The sequence below is a fragment of the Danio rerio genome, chromosome 12, assembly GCF_052040795.2.
Source record: "Danio rerio strain M-AB ecotype USA chromosome 12, GRCz13ab, whole genome shotgun sequence".
Lineage (NCBI taxonomy): Eukaryota > Metazoa > Chordata > Actinopteri > Cypriniformes > Danionidae > Danio > Danio rerio.
This window is the reverse complement of record NC_141032.1, coordinates 38,105,795-38,127,561: the sequence shown is the minus strand read 5'-3', so window position 1 is coordinate 38,127,561 and position 21,767 is coordinate 38,105,795. Positions and strand designations below refer to the sequence as shown.

At 37.7% G+C, this 21,767-nt stretch overlaps 1 protein-coding gene across 50 annotated transcripts in view; it reads right to left on the bottom strand.

Moving 5' to 3' along the window:
* The window catches only part of baiap2b (BAR/IMD domain containing adaptor protein 2b), an 86,952-nt gene that overhangs the window by 48,447 nt on the left and 16,738 nt on the right, over window positions 1–21,767 (bottom strand). For 16 of the 50 annotated variants that reach the window (XM_087276780.1, XM_087276768.1, XM_087276791.1 and 13 more), the window contains exons 2-3: window positions 15,288–15,363; window positions 12,070–12,164 (exon numbers count right to left, since the gene is read on the bottom strand). Coding sequence is in view for 34 of the 50 variants with exons in the window: in XM_087276750.1 (XP_087132876.1) it covers window positions 12,078–12,164; window positions 15,288–15,363 (163 nt within the window). In the remaining 16 variants the exon portion in view is untranslated. Of the gene's footprint in view, window positions 1–12,069; window positions 12,165–15,275; window positions 15,364–21,767 lie in introns of all 50 variants that reach the window. The other 34 variants (XM_087276746.1, XM_087276770.1, XM_087276760.1 and 31 more) reach the window with 3 other exon arrangements.

Genomic DNA, 21,767 nt, shown 5'->3' with positions numbered 1-21,767 from the left:
GAAAAATAATTAGTAAAGACATCTTGGCTTGCTTGAGGAAAAAAAATACATATTAGTAAATGATTTTAATAAAGCACTGAGGACTTAGTATGGAGTAAATACAAAAAAGATAAAGAGCTTAAAATGAGAATGACTTTTGATTTGCAGCACACAAGTCAACATGAAACGGCTTTCGCAAAATCTCTTTTTGCTAAATCATGGTTTTCTGTGGAGTTTAATACATAATGGAAAAAGACACCATTGCCATAAGAGAAAAATCCATGCCCATCACTTTACTCTGTTCTCTTTATGGCCAAAGGTTACCTTAATTACATTTACATTTAGTCATTTAGCAGACGCTTTTAAAATAAAGAAACTAATTAGACTACAATACAGTGGTGATTTAACTTAAACAAGGGAACAAATTAGTAGAATGTGGCCAGGATTTAACTAAAATGAAAGAACTAATTAGTGCAATGTTGTCACTTTATAACTAAAAAGAAGAAACAAATTAAAACATGGCCAAGCATGAGTACAATTAAGTAAAACATGGCCACGCATCAACTAAAATTATAAATTAGTTCCCAAGATTTAACTAAAGGTACATTTACACAACAACTGTATATTAAAATATAATGAATTCAATTCATCTTTATTTCTATAGTGCTTTGACACAATGTACATTGTAAAAGTACGACAGAAGTAAAGATGAATTGAATTGAATTCAAGAGTTCCCTCTTAGATATGGTTGGCTTTAATAGTAGGTTTGGCGTGCTGTCCTGGGAGAGAACCCTGAGCTTGGCTTCCACCCGGTCAATAAGCATATAAGGGGATCTGAGATCAGGTAGGTCCCATAAGTTCCCATAAGGAGGAGATGGGGTGGAGGGGGGGATTCTTCCAAAACAAAGATAGAGCAGTAGGGAAAAATCAATCCATTTATTGTAAGCTTGGATCAATCTGATTGGATTATTACTGATTACAGATGAGCAGCCAGTCGTGCTCAATCATATCATGTGCTCCTCTTGAAAAGAGTTTAGGAAACTTCACTTAAAAACCTGATTCTATGCAGTGATCTGTACAGTACCTCATGGCCCGTTTCCATTGAGTGGTATGGTATGGTTCGGTACACTTTTATGGCCGTTTCCACTGTCAAAAGTACCAAAAAGTCAACCGTACCGTACAACAAAAGAGGGCCAAAAGGTGGAGCAAGACATGCAGCTGAACGTCATTGGTTTACAGTGATACGTTACTAGCGTGTGCATAAGCCAGGAGAATGAAAACAAAGGAAGTGCCATTTTTCAATACACAGCTGAGACATTACACTGTGATAATGTATACAATAATAATGAGCCATGGTCGACCTGAGCTTAAACAAAACCTTGTCGTCGTCTTGATAAACAGCCACAAAGCCAAGAAGAAGAGCAGAATCTATCATCTGGCTCGTTGTTTACAAGGCTGTCTCAAGCATGAGCAGTTTAACTTTCTTGAAAGAGCTCGTGTGCGCGCCTGTATTTGAAATAATAACTTTATGAGCTGATGATAATAATGTGCATGTGATATTGAAATGCTTTTGACATCCTTTCAGAAATAGACAAACACAAGAGTGAAGCGTGAAAAAACAAAGGAGAAGCCGGAAAAAACAAAGGAGCAAATGATTCTTTCAGCAACCTAAAAGATGTTTAACTATTATCATCACCTTTTGGACTATTATGAACTCAGAATGACGGAATTACTCTCTAACAGAGGTTACATGGGCTAAAGATACAGATGAGAGGTTTGCACTGACTGTGGGCTATATGTTTTTGAACCCAAATAAGGACTAAATTTATGCTGAGTGTAATTTTTCTGTAATTAGGAACATATCTGAGACCGTAAGGGTCTGTATGTGTTCATGTACAGTATGTTGCATTTATTTATTTATTTATTTATTTTAATTTATTTTTTTTAAATCGCAGACGTTACGGTAGGCTATTTTATTGATCTGCAGTTATAATCAAATAATGTTCATAGAAAGGTTAGTAATGAAATTTTCTATCGTACACCACACCCACCATTGGTACCCTTTTGGCAGTGAAAACGCAAGCCTGATAAAAGTGACCCGTACCGACCCATACTCTACAATACCTTACCACTCAGTGGAAACGGGCCATTAGAAAGCAAAAAATGAAATACCAGAATACAAAAAATATGTAGTTTAGTTAAAAAAAATCAAAGGCCCTAAAAGCAAGATTTTATGACACTGTGGAGTCTCAGCGGGTCGACCTAACCTTCCAGAGAAAGATGAGCCTAATAATGCACTCTCATCAAACACAGAGCCAGTGAGAAAGAGAGAGAGCTATGTAGAAAACCTCTCACTTTCTTCTTTTATTTTCCATTTTGTTCTCTTGACTCTTATTAATCTAACTCAGTTCATCAACAGTAGTTGTTCTCAAATGATTTCAGTCTTTCTGATAATAGTAATACTGGGAAAATTAGACAGCACTCAATCTATATAAAAAACTTTGAACCAACTTTTGAATCAAAATCTGCTCTTCTGAATCCTCTGATAGGCTGAATTTCTTTTAACGCTGCAGTGCATAACTCTGTCTTTTTCCCTGCTCTTACATTTTGGTTTATATCTACAGAAAATCAAACAAAACAATTCAATTGATCCACACACTTCAATATAATTGTCCACTCGTATTTGACTGTAAAACCCAGTGACCCAAAATGAAATTTGTAAATGCCTCATTGAGAGCGAAACCCCAAGGCCTTAATCATTTTTTTGCGGTCATTACTTTGTGGCTCAGGACCGTATACATAACTATTAGAAAGCAGCTGATGAGGTCATAATGGAGATTGATTACTGCAGCAGAACAGATATAAGGGAGGGAGGCGGGTGTGGGGGGGTGCAGGTTGGATGTGCTGGGCAGCCAAATTCATTTGTTGATGATGAAATATAATTTACACTGTTATCACTGTCCATGACAATTGATTTTCATTGGACCAGCAGGATCTTCAGCTCATGAAGATCAAGAAATATTACTGTTCCCAAATTGTGCTGCCTACTATCTATTACCTATAGGCAGTTTAAGTAAAATATAACCAAAGTAATAAGTTGTGTCCCAAATGAGACATTATGCACTTTACTGTCTAGACATGAACTGGGTACTTTTTGTCTGCCATTTTATTAATGAAAACTACTCCAACATTAGGGCTGCACAATATATTAATTCAGTATTAATAACGCAATGTGCACATCTGCAATAGTTATGGGTAAAACAAAGACAATGTGGGTCAGGTAGTGGAAACAGTAGGCTACAATTCAATTCATTATAAATTAATTATTTAATAACAACCATCACGATGCCAACAATGCCATTGTCCATCGCAAAGTTTCACATTAGACATCATCCAATGCCAAATTGGTCAACATCGCCATGAATGTATACTACACAAGTAGGGCATGGAATTCCAATGGAGCCAAGCATTACGATTTTGCTAAGCTAACAACATGAAAGTAAAAACATGTGGGAAGGACAGATACTGAGTAAAGCCTTTTATGCTGCAACAGCCAGGTGCTGGAATTAAACCCCCATTCATTTTCTTCAGATAGAATTTTGAATGTTTTACCAATAGCCGATAAACCTTTAAAGAAATAATTGTTATGAGCTCTGCTTATAATGCTTAAAGTAATTGTATGTGTTTGCATTAACTCCACAATTGCAAAATAAATATTTAGCTCCGCCCACTGCCATAAGAGAATGCAAATGATGTAAGTTTTTTTACACTTTTCCTTTGTTCTCAAAATTACCTAAATGTGCGTGTACGATTGGCATATTAAACTTAAAGTACATTTTCTTTTAATATACAATCAACAGCTTGACTAGTTTTTGATTATATAATGTAAACAATTGTTGCCTGCTTTACATATAATTCCAATCACAGCTGGTTGGTTTTGTTCTTATAATGCTTTAACAAAGACTTTTTAAATCCCTGTATGGAAAAAAATGAATACTTCATAAATCAACACTGCTTAAAATATGAGCGAAGCTAATTCACCTTATGTCTTCCAAAAAAGAGAGATATTAAAGTAGGCAAATATGCCCCTTACTTATAATCCCTTAAATTGCTATCTAAGTAGGTAGCTCACAAAGACTTACATTACTAGTCGATTATGAAAGAGCTACAAAAATGTAAATGCAATATTCATGAGCGAAACCTTCTCTACAGCCCGACTCATTAATTTGTCTACCTGTGAGAGGATGAAATGCTCTTTAAGAAATGTGTTCTCCCAGGGCTGCTCTGGTAAAACAGCGGTGGATTCATTGCCAGGCGACTCTACTGTTTGTGATGGCATCTGTAGCAGCAATTATCAGCTCTGTGATGCTTTCCTCAAAGGTGATGGAGCCATTTGCCATTTTTTATAAACGTGTGCTTGTTTGTGTGTAAGGAAAGACACTCAGAGGGTGAGACGATGACTTTCAGTGTGGTGAGGAAACACTCAAACCCTGTTATGACAGTACCAATTTCACCTACTTGGAGTGAAAATGAAACTATGTCTCTGCCAACCTGCTGCTGCGCTCCCAACATCAGGACGGAGTCAATCACATAGTAAAGTGCTATTTCTTCACATCCTGTGGAGAGTATTTGCACTGTTCTTGTTGAATGTTTTTCTTGTATTTTATACTATTTTATTCAATTTGGTTTATTGCATGTACATCATGTAAGGAAGGACACTACTTATTTTCATTCATTCATTTCATCTGCTTTTCCGGGGGTTGGTTCACGGGAGCAGCAGTCTTGGGAGAGAACCCCAGTCTTCCCTCTTCCCAGACTCTTCCTCCAGCTCCTTGGGTGGGGGGATCCCGAGGCATTCCCAGGCCAGCCAAGAGACATAGTCCCTCCAGTGTTCTGGGTCTTCCCCGAGGCCTCCTCCCGGTGGGACATGCCTGAAACACCTCCCTAGGTAGGTGTCCAGGAGGCATCCAAAACAGATGCTTGAGCCCGCTCAGCTGACTTCTCTCAATGTGAAGAAGCAGCAGCTCTGCTCCGAACCCCTCCCGGGTGACAGAGCTCCTTACCCTATCAAGAACATTCGAATCACATGAGGCTTTAGCATCAACCCTTGACAGAGGGCGTGTCTGAAGTTGGGGCTGATGTGAGCGTCATAGCAGCGTCAGCCAATGAAATTAGTCTGGAATCGGCTACTGTCTGAGCTGGTGTATTTGCATACAGCGATCTGATCGGTTGACCCTTCCGTTGGCGCTTGAAAAGTTGAGAAAGTCCCAACATTTGCAGTGGGCAATGCCACTGAAGCAGCGTTGACAGACACATAATTCAGTTCAGCAATAGCATTGACGCTGACGCCCTGTGTGAATGGGCCATAAGGGTGCGCCCTGCCACACTGTAAAGGAAATTCATTTCGGCCACTTGTATCCAAGATCTTGTCCTTTCGGTCATGACCCAATGCTCATGAGCATAGGTAAGAGTAAGAATGTAGATTGACCAGTAAATCGAGAGCTTCGCCTTTTGGCTCAGCTCCTTCTTTACCACAATGGTCCGGCACATCGACTGCAATACTGCTGCCACTGCACTAATCCACCTGTCAGTCTCATGTTCCATCCTTCCCTCAATCACTTCACACTACTTATTTTAATTTATATTAGTTCTTCTTCGACTTCAATTGGTTAATATTCAGCAATGGTTAGAAAAGTCTAATATTTCAGCAGAATTGTCTCATTTTCCTCAATCCAAGTTTATTAAAGGACAGATTTAGCTTTCAGGCCATTTTCCAAACATTAAATCCATTGTTAAAGTAGCAACAATTCTATATCTGGACTGCAAATCTAATCTAAGACATATTTTGAGGGATTTATTTGAACAGCTTATCAAAAATGAGACCGGATGTGTTGCTGAAGCATTTCAGTTTGCACCAAGATTTGCCAGCATTAATTATTCAAACGCCCCAGAGTTATTTTGTGACTAAAGCGACAGCGAGATGCTTGCAGATGCAACTAATTGTGTTTGGTGAGCGAACACAGTTGCTTTTCTGCAAATATTTATGCTCAAGCAAGAAAATCCAGGATTTAGGCTAATTATCAGCATAAGGGTCTTTAATTTGATGGAAACCTCCCAAAGCTGAAACGACAAACGTGAGAATGCGACGACCTGCTGGTATCTCACAGGCATGACGACTGATAGCCATATTTGGGCAGGGGGAACAGGAAGCTGTTTAGTATTCCACGCACTCGTGCAGCAATGAAGAGGCAGACAGGGGAAGCTGTTTTTGGAAACACTGACATCACCGAGGAGGCTTTCTGGGACTCTAAATCCACAGCACGGGCCGCGTTCACATTACTCTTGCTCTCTCATTCTCTCTCTCTCTAGCGGAACTTCTCCTGTTAAGGCAAGTGTTTCATCTATTTATAGCTCACGGCTCGCTCTCTCTCCTCCTGCATCGGTGCGTGGGCTGACTGCGATACGCACAAGTGCTGCATTGAAGAATCACCACGCAGCGAGAGATCACGAGTTATTCAGAGTTGAGGATGCAATGAAGAGGAAGATAACGCCACTTAATGAAATCTCACCATTATCCGCTACCCTGACAGCAAAGCTCTTGCAACCATATAAAAGAATTTCATGCATTTCAATTACTTCTGCTCAGTCAGTTGTGTAACTGTGACTGATCGCTATCTGAAAACTTCTGGCTGACATCATTATCTGTGCTAATGAACAGTTCAGTTTACACTTAATATTGATGGGGTAATTTTGCGCAAAAGCTAAAATTTACTTTGCAAAATGAACACCCATGGCTTTTAATGATGCATTGAGATCTTTCAAAGCAAAATGATGATTTTTTACAAAATAACTGAACGTTATTTCCAAAGTTTTGACCTTTAGTCTACAGCCCTAGGCAGACTGGGTAATCTGCTTATTAGGGGTGTGAACCTACACTGGCCTCACATTTCAATTCGGTTAGGTTACGATTATCATGCCATCAATTCCGTTCAATTTGATATCTCAATGCATCACGGTGCATTGAGGATGCTTTCCATACACAGTTTCATATTTTACTTCACAGCACAAGAATTCCTGTATTAAAATGTATCATTTATAAATACATTTTCTGTGTATTTGTAATACAAGTTTGTCCTTTAATTTAAGTCAGATATTTTCACTGTACCTTTAATTTTACCTGCTCAAAGAAAACTTTTTGAACGTACATTATCAAAAAAACTCAAAAAATACAATCACAGAAGACAACATGAGCATTTAAAGCAAATAAACAAACGTAAATATTATCCCTGCTTATTAGCTTGCTTTTTAAGCGCTGTAGAGTGAGTTCTTACACCATATGATTGGTCTCATGCTCAACAGAAAAGGCTGCGATTGGCTCTAACGCTCTGGCACTGTTCACCGAGTGACGCAGCGATCACAGCTGATCCATGATAGACGTGGTGGAGAAAACTCGCTCTGCAGACATGCTTGAGTCTGGATCCACAAGTTTGCTTTAACAGCCGAGAGGAAAGGAAACATGCAGAGCTTCTGCATTTTTAAGTAGTTGGGGCATTTTAATTACTCATAATCGGCTCCCTCCCAATAGTAAACTACTGTAACATAGCCCATATGAGATAAATGACGTCAGTAGGTAGTAACCAGTTAGGATCTATTACTGATACCTAATTGTCTTCGTCTGTGCACCGAAAAAACTTAATTTTCACACCCTTTTTTTCTGCAAACTGGTTCATGACAATTCTTTTCTGGTTCACATAACCAATTCACCACTTTACTTAGTAACGTAATATTATGCAAATATATTGCTAAAATATCCAAAAATTAGGGCTGCACAATATATCACCAGATCTGCAATGTCAAACTGGGATTATAATTAACCAGAAAACACAGAGAACATGCAATTTGTGTAGTAATCGCAAAGTTTACCTTTACTCTAATAATATGAAAGACTTTTGTTTGGATGAGTTTTTTTAATGCCTGTGACTTTAGATTTCAAGTGAATTTAAACCATTTGGGCTCAAGAAATAATAAAGTTTGTCACTTTAATGAAGATTTATTGTTTAATTATTTCATGCAACAGAATAAAGACTGTTCAGTGTTATTTTACATTTGTTTACTGAATATCTATTATTCAATACTTTTAAAGTCTAACCGAAAACCATTAAGCATTGTTTATTTTTATTGTTTAATGTATCACAAATATATATATATATATATATATATATATATATATATATATATATATATATATATATATATATATATATATATATATATATATATATATATATATACAACTGTCCCACTTTTCAATATGCATAAGCAACAAGTACAACAAGTGCACTTAAAGACTTAAAGTACAGTACATCACAGACATGTGAACTGTGCTACGCATTATGCATTAGGCCTTACAATATTAATACACATCTAGCCGCTGTTGTGTAACATCCTCCAGTCCATTTCAGAAACACGCTAACAGGTTCATGAACACAGGAACATCTTCTGCTGTTGAATCTGACAGGCAAAAGTGGTAGTCTGAGATTGTAGCACTGATTTCATGGCTATTATCATGATAGTCTGAGGTCAGCAAGGTCAGACTAAAATCTTCACAACGGCCTTATAGCATACAATTATGCTAAAGTCAGAAAGAAGTCTGAATCAATTATTAAAGCTGGGCTAAGACCTCTCTGTAGAGAATTATTTAAGTGTGCAGCAGTCGGTTGGGTCCACATGGCTGATGCTACAGTTCCCACGTGCTTAAACCCACTCAAATGCTGCATGAGTATAAACTCATAACACAAACTCATTCTGCCGGTGGCCAAATTGGAGAAAAGATTCCACTTCATGCTGCTGTTCTCCTGCAAGCTCGTTCAAAGCCTCTGGCCCTATAATACTGACATTCAACATGTGCTTTTCTGAACTGATCTGATCCTAACAAAACCTGTCACTCGTCTTGCTCATGCATATCAATCACAGCACACAGTGCAGACAAAGAACAGGTATGTTTTGTTGTTATGACATGCATCTGGAATGCTCTTAGGCCATGTGAAGGGAAAGACTCTATGACACTCCTCATTAGTTTCAATTGTTAGCAAAGGTGAAACATACTGTAGTGATACGTTGATATAGAATTTTTGGCTGATATTTTTAATGTAAACTTTTTAAAAATATTAAGCGACCTCTGGGTATGTCATAATCTGTTCACTATAACATGCCAGAAGAAGAGATTACTAATAAGCTCAGTCATGGTTGTCTTATATTGTAAATTACAGGCACAGACAGATGACATGAGTATTAAATTACACATTAAATGCAATATTGTAAGAGGGAAGAGTATATTACATGAGAAATGACTGTGCTTTAATGTGTCTGATGGTGAAAAGTCTCTAGTGAAAAGGCCTATATTAAACCTTTTTTTCATATACAGATATCGCGGTAACACTTTACAATAAGGTTCATTAGTTAATGCATTTACTAACATGAACTAATCATGAACAACACATGTACAGCATTAATTAATCATAATTGAACATTTACTTATGCATTATTAACATCCAAGTCAATGCTTGTTAACATTAGTTAATGCACCATGAGTTAACATGAACTAACAATAAACTACTGTATTATCATTAACTAATTTTAACTAACATGAACAAATACAGTAGTAAATGTATTGTTCATTGTTTGTTCATGTTAGTAAATGCATTAATTAACATTAACTAGTGAACCTTATTGTAAAGTGTGACCGATATTGCTCCTTTTTTTAACAATGCTGAGACAGCAGCACTCAAGATATAACTCGCCAGCAGCCTAAAATATAATCTCATAAGGACTCCAGTTCTGACTGGCTATATACGGTTTAGATATATAAAGAAGGTTGCAAATCAGGTAACCAATCTCAGGATGAGATGAAGCTGAATTCCTTTAAATAATAGCCATTTACAGTGCAAATTAGAACTAGGATTTTAAAGTCCATTTAATTTGTAGTTAATGAGATGCCAACCAGTGAAGATAAATGCTCAGAAAAAAGGATAAAAAATGTTTCTGAGATGAATAATGGAAATGTAGCCCCAATCCCAATTCTACTCCTTAGCCCTTTCGAGTGTGGTCTTGAAAAATCTCCTGTTTCAAGGGCTATCTAGCCCTTCCTCTTAGCCCTACGCCTTCAAGCTAAAGAGAATTGGGAGACCCCTACCCCTTCAAGTGAATGCGCAAAACGAGGGGTAGGGGTCTCCCAATTCTCTTTAGCTTGAAGGAGTAAGGCAAAGGGGAAGGGCTAGATAGCCCTTGAAACAAAATTTTTTCAAGACCACACTCAAAATCAAGGGGTACGAAAATTTCCCAGAATACACCAGCCTCAACAGCAACATGGCTGCACACTGAAGTCAACAGATGCACAAATTAGAATTTATTATTAAATAAATTTTTGTTATTATTAATTTATTTTTACAAAAAAACAAGCACATGTTTTAATACTTTTATGACGGTCTTCATGTTTTACTGTCATGCTTTAAAAAAATTCACATTTCACTATCTATAATCCATAATGATAACTCCTCTACAGCAGTTCCACAACATTCTGATACTCGATGACACTCGAATACCCTGTCAGAAAAGTCTAGTGGCTAAGAATGAGCTTTTTACAGTGTCTGCTGTAATGTTAATGTGGTTTTCTTGTGTTTACATAGATGAATATGGCCACTGTGTAAATGCACAGTACAGTTACGATCTTATTGCCACATTAGATCGTTATGATAGCATGATATCGTTGCCTTCAGTGATGTCCTGAAGATAAATACCAAAAAATAATGCAACTGGAATAACTACAGCAGACGAGGTTGTTGATCTCATATGAAGCAAGAGATCGCGATGACATCTGATGACATGTGCAGTTGTTATAGTACTGTCCCATTTCTAAGGGGTACATTTTGAAGCCTTTCCCCTTCACACTCTGTTTCAAGGGCCAATGGGTACAAAAATAGAATTGGAACTGGGCCTTAGCCAGCCCTGTAAATCACTCATATTTTCTGCTGTGACTCTGATGTGATTTTAGCAACATTAGATTGAATCCCAGATTATACTGTAGATTCAGTCAATTCTGTCAAAGGTCTTACATTCTTCTGAAGTCCATTTTATCAGACTTACTAAACACACATTGACAACAAGGCTTGTCAGAGTAATGAGTCTCAGTCAACACATCCTGATTTAAATGAAATGATATTCACATGTATTGGTTCAAAAAGCTGGTTTCAGAATAGAGTAGAACAACTGTTCCTGGAAAAGTAAAAGACAAATGTTCTTAAGTATCTGGTGCACCCATTTTTCCATTGGTTGCTATGGTTTCTAGCTACAAAGCACAGTCACTTGTATAAATAATGAATGGGCAGCAAGACTAGTGAGGAAAGAATGCATTATTGTACTGTGACTTCGGCTATGTTCTCTTTATGTCATCTGAAAAAACATTACATTTCCATAGACATGTTGTGTGATCATTTGTATAGTACATTTCATTCAAGAGCAGGAGAGAATAATTGATGCTCTCCTAATGCAAAAATAATATTCATTTACAAAATGATACAGATATAAAAAAAAATATCATGCTATGTGCAAAAACTAAAACTGAAATCTAAAAGGGTGTATGCTAAGAAAAAAAAAAACTACTCAGACCTTATAAATTGGTTAAAAGTCACCATTAATGTCATTACTCAAATAACAATTAAAAATTGATTGCGTGTTCATAATCAGCCAAACCGTTCATCAAAGGGCAAAGAAAGTGACAGGATTAGTACATTTACTGCGAAAGAACTGTACACTTGTGTAAATTATAGTGTCTAGACTCCCTAAATCTAACAGTTATTCATAGAGAGACACGGAAATAAGATGACAGGATAGAATGAACACAATGCAACCATTCACCAACGAGCAAATGAAGGAATCTGCAGAGTGTGTGTTTGTGATATGCCCAAAGATACAGTTTAGATATGCTGCACTATGTACCCACACACCCAAAGCCATTCACACTGAAACCTTTAGTTTATTCTCTTTTGCAATCCCCCTCCCAACCACAGGGGGCACTGCATCTACAATCTATACAAACTCACCAAGATCCTTAGAGCCGTGACTCTCGCTGGCCAGCTCTCCCATCCGCACCAGTGCGTCGAAGTAGCCTTTTGCTGCAAATGTCACACCTGGAAACATGGAAGCATTGGGGAAATAAGAATTGGGGTTGTGCTTAGGTGCTAACCCGAAGCTTCCCTTAACCCACAGGTGCTGCGTCTATGAAAACAGGAGTGGTGGATGGGAAAGCTTTAAGCTCTATATGTTCTATGATGGCTCGGCCAGAGAACTGGGGGGGGTGGGGGTGGAGCTTGTGATTGGTGAGTAATGAATAGCAAAAGTACCATTACTTTGAAATAATAAAGCAGAAATAAAGAAAGCTTGATACCCTCCAAAATCATTCACATCAGATAGCGCATTACTGAAAGCAATCACTTATTCTGTGTGAGGTCCTGCCACAAGGACAGCTGTGCCTCTTCTGTGTCACCATGTCTAAGGAGGACTGGCTCTGAAATCAGGCTCTCGTCGAAGCCAGGGGATCATGGTAGTTTAGCGAGGCTGGAGAGAGCCAAGAAGCACAAAGTGTTTTGGAGCACCGTGAAACTTACAACCAGAAGGTACAGAGGAAGCGGTTAGCAAAGGTTAGCATGTGTAGTAGAATCAACTGATAGATTTCAGATTTTTAAAATCAAATCTAAAGGCTTATAAGGGATAGAAGTACACCCAGTGTGTTGTAGGATCACAGGTCATGAAAAATAACGACAGTAATGTCTGGCTTATCTGTAGAGACCAGAATTTAAACACTGGAGCCTGTCTGTCCAGCAGTAGTACACACTGCACATCACATCCTTGTGTTTGAGGATCTGCTTCTTGAATCTGAATTAAAAGGACTGTACTTCTGTCCCTAACAACCTTGTTGACAGTTACATCAAATTCATTATGATGTATGGCCATCTCAATTCCAAGCAAAGGGAGTGTTTGGACACTAATGGCAGCCCAGTCACATATGAATGTATAGACTTATTTACTAGTGTCCGCACAAATCCCAGGCTCAGGATAAGGTGTGTCCTGGTTGTGAGGGATTAGAGGGGGAAATCTGGGGGCTTTGGTGCTCCAGCGGTTAGGCTGAGTGGTGAGGGGTAAAGAAACGAGAGAGGCAGCAGAAGGAAAGAGGATTACAGAGGTCTGAAAAATAGGACAAAGTCTCTCCAGCCATCTCTGAGAAAGCATTGATCAGCCACAAGAGACAATCCCAAGTTGAAAAGCCCAATCTATATCCAGTTATCCATTGCAATGCTGTATGTGACATTCTCTAGCTTAGTGCAGATAGAAATCTTAATTGAATACAAATGGTAAAGTCTTTGGTTTTTCCAATTATTTTTTAACATCCTAACCCGTTCAGTCCTTTTCTGAGAGTGTTAGGTAATGGAGAGAGAAACTTTAGGCTTAACAGCTGCTTATGCACAAAGACATCGTCATTATCAACAATGGTAATGCATGTAGATGGATCTCCAAAATCAACTTGACCACAAGCCACTATTGCCAAATTGTCAATTTTTTGGCACTATGACATTTTACTGTCTCCAAATTATCTATTAGCTTCACTATTGGTTTCTTTAGCCAAGCAATCCAAAACATGCAAAAGCCCAGTGGCCACCATCGGCACTAGTTTTTAGTGGGTACTTTTGAGGGTTTCCACCATGCTGCCTGTTAAACCTGGCCTATTTACAACTGCAGCAAATCCGCACGATGGATTCTGCAAACCTCCAAAGCAACAGCCAAGACTGCAAGGATGAAAGTGCAAATCTCACTCTAGTTGGGTCTATTTTTAACCTTATCTATCAGACTTCACACTCTCGCACACATACACACGCTCTTGTGGATACCCTCTAGAGCATTGGTCGTTTCCTTGTATTATCTGCCTCATAAAATATTAGATGAAGTCTGGAATGGCGAGTGAAATGATAGTCCACTAAAGCACGGCACAGTGTTTAAAAAGAGGTCTTCAACCCTGCTCCTTTCCTGCAGACTTCATTTACAAACCTTCTCTAACATACCAGTCTGCAATTATCAAGTTATCCTGAACATCTTGAACAGATTGATTGGGGTTGGAGCTGAACTCTGTAGCATGGTATCTCTCCAGGAGCAGGGTTGGAGACCCCTGTTCTTCTGGGTTTTATTCTAAATGTTCTGCCCTGTCTGTGGGGCTTCATTGAGCCCAAAACGGTACACATTATACCCTGAGAAGTTAGGGCAAAACTTTATCAGTGTATAATGCAAATCTTAAAGGTTTAGCACTTAGAAAAAATGATGTAAAAAAAAAAAGATTATTTAAAAGTTACCTATTTCATGTTATTCATGTTAATGTCTAACTAGCCACGACACCAACTGACACTAGATGTTGTGCTTTTAATATAATTTCTGTCATTGTGCCAAGTTAGTATCACCCACCCCAACATTTTACGAGTTAGAAGTTCACATAAGACCATGTTAGTACATTTTTACTCTCAGATGAAGCACTATGAAAAGAAAATGGCATTTAATTGTTGTACCTGTGCTACCTTGGTATGTTCGCCATATTCTTTCCACGTACCATTCTTGTCCTGAATATACATCTTCCCTGTTCCCTTTTCGCTCCCTCTATGGGACTGTGTCTGCTCCCAGAGCTCTCTCTGGCCTATTTATGCATGTCCTCTGTTCCAATTTACTCTCCCATACTCCCAGTGCATATTTTTTGCTCCAAAAAAACGCCTACATCTTTGTCCTTGCCCAGTCAAAATCTCGAAAACACACATGGAGTTCCGCACACATAACAGGAATAATACATCGAGTTTCATTGGTTACATGGATGTGACAGCTCTGGAGATGCAACATGCATGAACCGGATGGATGCTCAAGGGTTTCAGGGTGCAGATGGATTTAGACGTTAAACATTCTATGACTACAAAGAAGCAGGAAGTATCCTGCCCCACAAACATAAAAACATAAATTCTTAACAAACATTCAACAAACATTTAAACAACAATCTGCTATTTCTATGCAAGAACTTGAGTTTGTATATCAGAAAAAAAAAATCCCAGATGCTGGTCGTGAAGGTGTATGCAACCAAGGAATGTCAAGGAGCAGAGCCCCATTGAAGCATGAATTTCAAGCAACTTATTCTCAAAAATAAAAGCAGACCAATGAAAAAAAAGCTTGAATAGCTGGCTCATTGCCTGCAAGAGTGGTAATGAACAAGCCGCTGATGTACTCACTGGAAAGGGCCTTCTCATAAGTCTTCCCCATGGCAACAAAGTTCCTCAAGCAAGGGTTGAACTGCTCCATGATGGACTGCAACAGAAACAACACAGATTTTGTCAACACCACAGCAGCAGTTATACTAATTGGGGAAAAGGTAAATTATTACAATATAAAGTCACTTTTTAAAAGTAAGTACTCTTAAAATTGTTATATATTCCTTTTAACCAATTGTTGATCACCACCAAAAATGAGAAATGTAATGAAGTTTAATGAGCAATCATGTTTAAGAAAGCAGATAGCTGCTTGTAAGTGTCAACTCCATATTACAATAAAGGATCTGTCTATTGTTAATGATTATGGACAGGAAGATGCAGTGCATGTGGAGATAACAAGAGAGATGAATAGAGGGAGAAAAAGTGAGCCAGAGCTCTAATGCCCCCTCCCTTCAGAACACTTATTAGCAGGACTGGGAGGGCATTGTGCCAGCTGGGATTTGCCATTCTTTTGTTGCTGGTGAGCACAGGATTGCGGGAGAATGTGGAGATCTACCCACAGCCTGACTCACCTAATCCAACATTAAGAGTTGCCCTTTAAAATCTATTCATTTCTGCTGAAACTCCTCATTGAAGAGTCCTCTTCCTATTCGCAAAAGAGCTTTGCTGGTCTATTCACAGTAAAATCTCTCTCCATCTCGACTTGACGAATTTGCTTCGAGAACATTTGGCCACAAAAGTAGTTTTTTTTTTCTGTTCATTCTTCAGGCTTTGACAATAATAGGGCAGCATATAAAGAGACATAGTAAGGGGTAGAGTACACCAGGACACAGAATGTAGGAAAGTAAACGTACAAGCTATCCACTAGCAATAAAGTGCTGTGCAATACAAACACTGTGACGGCTATGGAGAAAAATGCTAGGTTTTACAGAATTGGAGTAAAGTTGTTTATGTTCTTAAATAAAGTTGACTATATTCTAAATTTCTTGGAAATATCCCAAATCCCATCCTGTGCTCCAGTTGACAACAGTGACAGCAGATTCCCAGTAAAATAAAATGAGGACAAAGACAGGCTGTTTTGATCTTCATATTGCTGTACAGAAAACTGTGACTTAAAGGTCTTCAGAAATAAGCTTTATCTAAAAATGTTTTTACATTATCTATATAACTTTTGTAAAGAGTAGGATCCATGTGCAGTTTATTAAGAAAACTGTCAAGCAGGCAAAGGTCAAAACAGGGACAGACAGGAGCGTACAGACAATCTAAAAGCGTGATCAAAATACAGATGAATGTTTGGGACAGGCAGCAAAACAACGTAAACAGTAAAACAAAGCAAATGTCAAAAACACATCAAGACAAGGAAAACGCTTCAGTAGTGCTCACTCAGATCACAAGACTCAGCAAAGATGTGTGTGTGTGTGTGTGTGTGCTGTGTATAGTCCCGGTAATCAGTCCATCATGAACTTCCAGCTGTATGTGTGTAATCAGGGGGATTCAGGAACTGGTGTGTGTGAGGTGCATGATGAAAGTTGTAGTTCATTAAAGTGGCATATGTGTAGTTCTCCAGCGACACGCAAACACTCGATCACTGGTGATTATCAGAAATATACATTTAATATAATTTTCGACATAAGCCTACTAGTAAAAAGAACATATTAAGCAACATTAATAAAGGCAAAATAGTCTAATTAAGAAATTTGATTTTGATTATTTGTCAGTAAATTCTTTGGTTTAAACTTTTTTTTTTATTCTTCATCTGAAATTTAAATATATATTCCCAAGCATTTACATTTGCATTTATTCATTAAGCAGATGCTTTTACCCACAGCAACTTTCATAGGATAAAAGAACATTCAGGATAGAAGAAGCACTTCAAATCACCAGAAAACAGCATAATATAGATTCCATGTCAAGTGTAAATGGGTTTCATTTTATGTTTTATTATTTGATTATTCAATCCTTGTTACTGAGTGTTTGAGATGTATCCTACAGATTGTTTATCAGGCCCACTCACTCAATGTGAAGCATTGCACTATATTTTCCCAGAAAAAAAAAATGTTTAAGAAAAACAGAATTTGTTTTGTACATTTTGAGTGAAACATCTTTAAATTCATTCATTTGGATTTTATGCAATACTGTGAAATATTACAATTTAAATAAATGTGTTGGTCATTCATTATCATTACCATCTATAATTACAAATATACAAATCCCAGCTAAAACCATACCGATACACTCAACAATACTGTATGCCATTCTTCAAGAAATAAGCAGGGCAACTAAATCAACCCCAAGTAAATTAATAATAGACATCCTTGTCTTTCTCTCACCGTCACGTCTTATCTAACATCATCTCAACTCACAATTATTTCTTATGTAATTCGTCATCTGCTGTAAGTAATCATACATCAGTCCGTCCAGCCGTACTAATCTTCATTATAAAATCCTTATAAAGGAAGAAGGAATCACGGACCAAGACATAAATACCAACTGAAGAGATGAGAGGGAAACAAAGATATTCATGGTTGGGTGCTAGGCAAGCACAGCTGGCATGTTTTCATCAAAAAAGGAATTACACAACTGTAGTATGATGGATCTCACTGCGCCACATTCTTGTGAGATGAGAGCACATGATCACTTGCACGAGGTGAAATGCCATTCAGGCATTAAAGACTAAAGTGAAGCTTTAGCATGTTTGAAAAAGCAACAACATAACAGTGAAGTGTGTTTCTACACATGTTTAAAGTCAACTTTTGATATTAGTATACAAATATATAAGTGGTTAAACATAAAGCAGTCATAAAGCAATAAATAACCAAAATGCAATTCATTTCAAACCTTAAAATCGTATCTGTTTTATGAGATCACAAGTAGACAAAAAAGACTAAGCCAATAAATTTAACCAAACTACATTTCCTCTCCCCAACATTTCTCAGAGCGCTGAAATCATCCTAATCCATGAAGCAGTGCCAAGCTTATGTCCACCCAACATCTAATCATTAAAAGCATTAAAAACACTCCACAGGCAAAACTCTCTTTCCTTGATTAGACCCACAGCAATCAATTCATGTCTAACAAGCATGAACGAGAGCAACCAAACTCCCGATTAGGTGTCATTTTCTTCTCTGTATGCCTCTGCCAGACACTAAACACAGATTACCATGTAATTTTTCTGCACTTCATTACAGACATGTTCATTAGGACGTAATTAATAGTCTTAACTAATGAGTAAGATTTTATATTGATGAATATTCTATCAGCAGGGCTTGCACAGAGAAACTGCACACTTCCCCTGAAATGAAGGTACACTCACATATTACAGTATAAAACAGCACAGAATAGTTTTGTAGATGGAAATAGTAGGATGTTCATTTTTATGTAACATATTTCAACCAAATTAAGCTCCATGTTCACAGTGTCTTAATGAATATCCATTCACATCAGCAGAAATCTACAGCATTTGTTCCAAAAACCCTGTTGCATTGGTTATTTTACTTTAAATCTGTACATGTCTTAATAAAATGGATTTACTAAAAGAGCAAGGAGCCTCTGAGAATATGAACAACTCTCCACTTCACACAAAAACTGCCTTTATCATGTTATTATTCACAGAATGGTCAGACTTTGTTGAACTAGCAGGTTTGTAAACAGGCGTCATTTACCACATCTACACGCTTATACAGTACATTAACACCAATAAATTTGTGGTATGCACAGTAAACCTGCAATAACGTAAACCTGTGATGTGAAACTGATAGAGCGGCTGTGTCAGACAGCTTGGAACAGATTGATGAGTGTAATCTATGCTTCAGTGTCAGGTGGGTGCACAAAAGTGGCCGTTTTCGTCTGCCCCTTCACATACACTTTAAAACATTGTGGGGATTCAGCCTGGTAAAGGCTTCAGCGTTATGTAATTCTCTTGAGTCCTACAGCTTCAGGACAGTTGAGTGGGGAAATGATGATGATGTGTATTAATCGGCGGGTCAAAATAGGTTTTTAAAACCTTGCAGGGTTGATTTTAAACAGCTCACCTTCTGCTCAAAGCATTGTTAATTACAGTCTGTTAGTTATAATTTTCAATGCTGGAAATAAATGAATCAGTTCTGAAACTAACACACTTGTTTGATATTCAGTGGAAATAACATTCATTCATTCATTTTCTTGTCGGCTTAGTCCCTTTATTAATCTGGGGTCGCCACAGCGGAATGAACCGCCAACTTATTCAGCATGTTTTTACACAGCGGATGCCCTTCCAGCCGCAACCCATCTCTGGGAAACATCCACACATACACACACTCATACACTACGGACAATTTAGCCTACCCAATTCACCTGTACCGCATGTCTTTGGACTGTGAGGGGAAACTGGAGCACCCGGAGGAAACCCACGCGAACGCAGGGAGAACATGCAAACTCCATACAGAAACGCCAACTGAGCCGAGGTTCGAACTAGCAACCCAGCGACCTTCTTGCTGTGAGGCGACAGCACTACCTACTGCGCCGCCATGGAAATATGGAAATAATATTGTATATAATATTGTATCTATGATGTTAATACTGTAGATGTGGCTTAAATCCGTATAATTCCAAAGACACTTAAATTTATTTCATTATTATACAAGTATAGAGAGAAACAAACTATATGTGGGCAGAGAAGTTTTCTACATAACTGCAAGTTTAAAGTGACCCTGACTCTTTACTTGTTCAAGCTTAAGGTGAACCTGACACTTGCTTGTTCAGAAAGACCTCTTATGCCTTGAAGCACTGTAATTTACATTTTATATATTTCCTAGCAAGCAAGACATTTCAGCTTTATCACACATTCATTTTTTCTAAGAGAAACAAGTAAAATGCAACACACGCACACTTGTATGGCTATCTTTATGGGAATATTCCATAGAGATAATATTTTTTTTACTGTACAAACTGTATATTCTGACTATTACCCCTAAAACCCAACCCTTAGGAAACAATCTGCATTTTTACTTCTTTCTTTTTCATTTTTGAGCCATTTTCCTCATGGGGAACAAAAAAATGTCCCCACAAGGTTACCAGATATTGCTATACTTTTGGGTATGTTTAGTTTCTACAATGTTAGGAGTACACATCCGCTTCAAATGTTATCACTCGATTGAATGGGCGTTATCAGTGGTTATCAGCTGATAGATATGGAACAGTAGGTGCCTTCTGTGCCAACTAATCATGGTTAATCAGCTATACTAATAAAGAAGACTCCAGATCCAGATCTGTTTTTACATTACTGTAATGGTTGGGTTTAGGTTTGGGGTAGGGGTAGACGTTAATAAAATACAATTATTGGGAAATTTAATTAACAATATAAATAATTCTTGTTAACTTCCATGTGGATGAATGATAACAACCTTTTGAGCCTACTAGTAGTAATTCACTCATCAAAGTGTACCAAAATGACAATTATTGTTCGATTTTTTTTTTTCTGGTAAAATGGTCAGAAATGAATATTTTTTTTTCCCAAAACATGTAATACAGCGCTTCATGTAATTACTGGAATTGTTTTATTCATGCATCAAACTAAATGGTCAGTCTTGGGATTTACATAATCAATTAATTAAAATGATTATATATATACAACTGCAAGTTAAGTTTCCCAAGTACACTACCTTACAAAAGTCTTGTCGCCTATCCAAGTTTTAGGAACAACTTGAATTCTAGTTGATGATTTAGTATTAGAAATGGCTTATATGAAAGGTGAAGGCCTGTAGATTATGCTATTTTTACCAATATAAAATATGGTCATGCCTTGATTTATAATGATTTAATTTAATTAAACCAAAGTCTTGTCACTTAACAAAAATATTGTATAGTATAGAATAAAAAGTCATGGTGCAGTGGAAAAAATAATTAATATTGTACATGACTTCCCTGAGCTTGGAGGACTGCATCAATACATCTCTGAAATGACTCAAATAACTTATTAATAAAGTTATCTTAGAGTTCCAGAGTTCATCTAGATTATTTGGATTAGTCTTCAATGCCTCCTACTTCATCTTACCCCAGACATGCTCAGTAATGTTTATTTCTAGTGACTAGGCTGGCCAATCCTGGAGCACCTTGCCCTTCTTCACTTTCAGGAACTTAGATGAGGAGGCTGAAGTATGAAACGGAGCGCTATCCTGCTGAAGAATTTGCCCTCTCCTGTGGTTTGTTATGTATTTGGTGGCACAAACGTCTTGAAACATCAGGCTGTTGATGTTGCCATCCACTCCGCAGGTCTCTCGCACACCCCCATACTGAATGTAATCCCAAACCATTACTTTTCCTTCACCAAACTTGACTGATTTCAGTGAGAATCTTGGGTCCATGTGGGTTCCAATAGGTCTTCAGCAGTATTTGTAATGATTGAGATGTGTTTCAACAGATGATTCATCAGAAAAATCTACCTTCTGCCACTTTTTCAAATGATCAACTAGAAGTCAAGTTATTATTTGTTGCTCTTACAACTGCGAGTGATGACAAGACTTT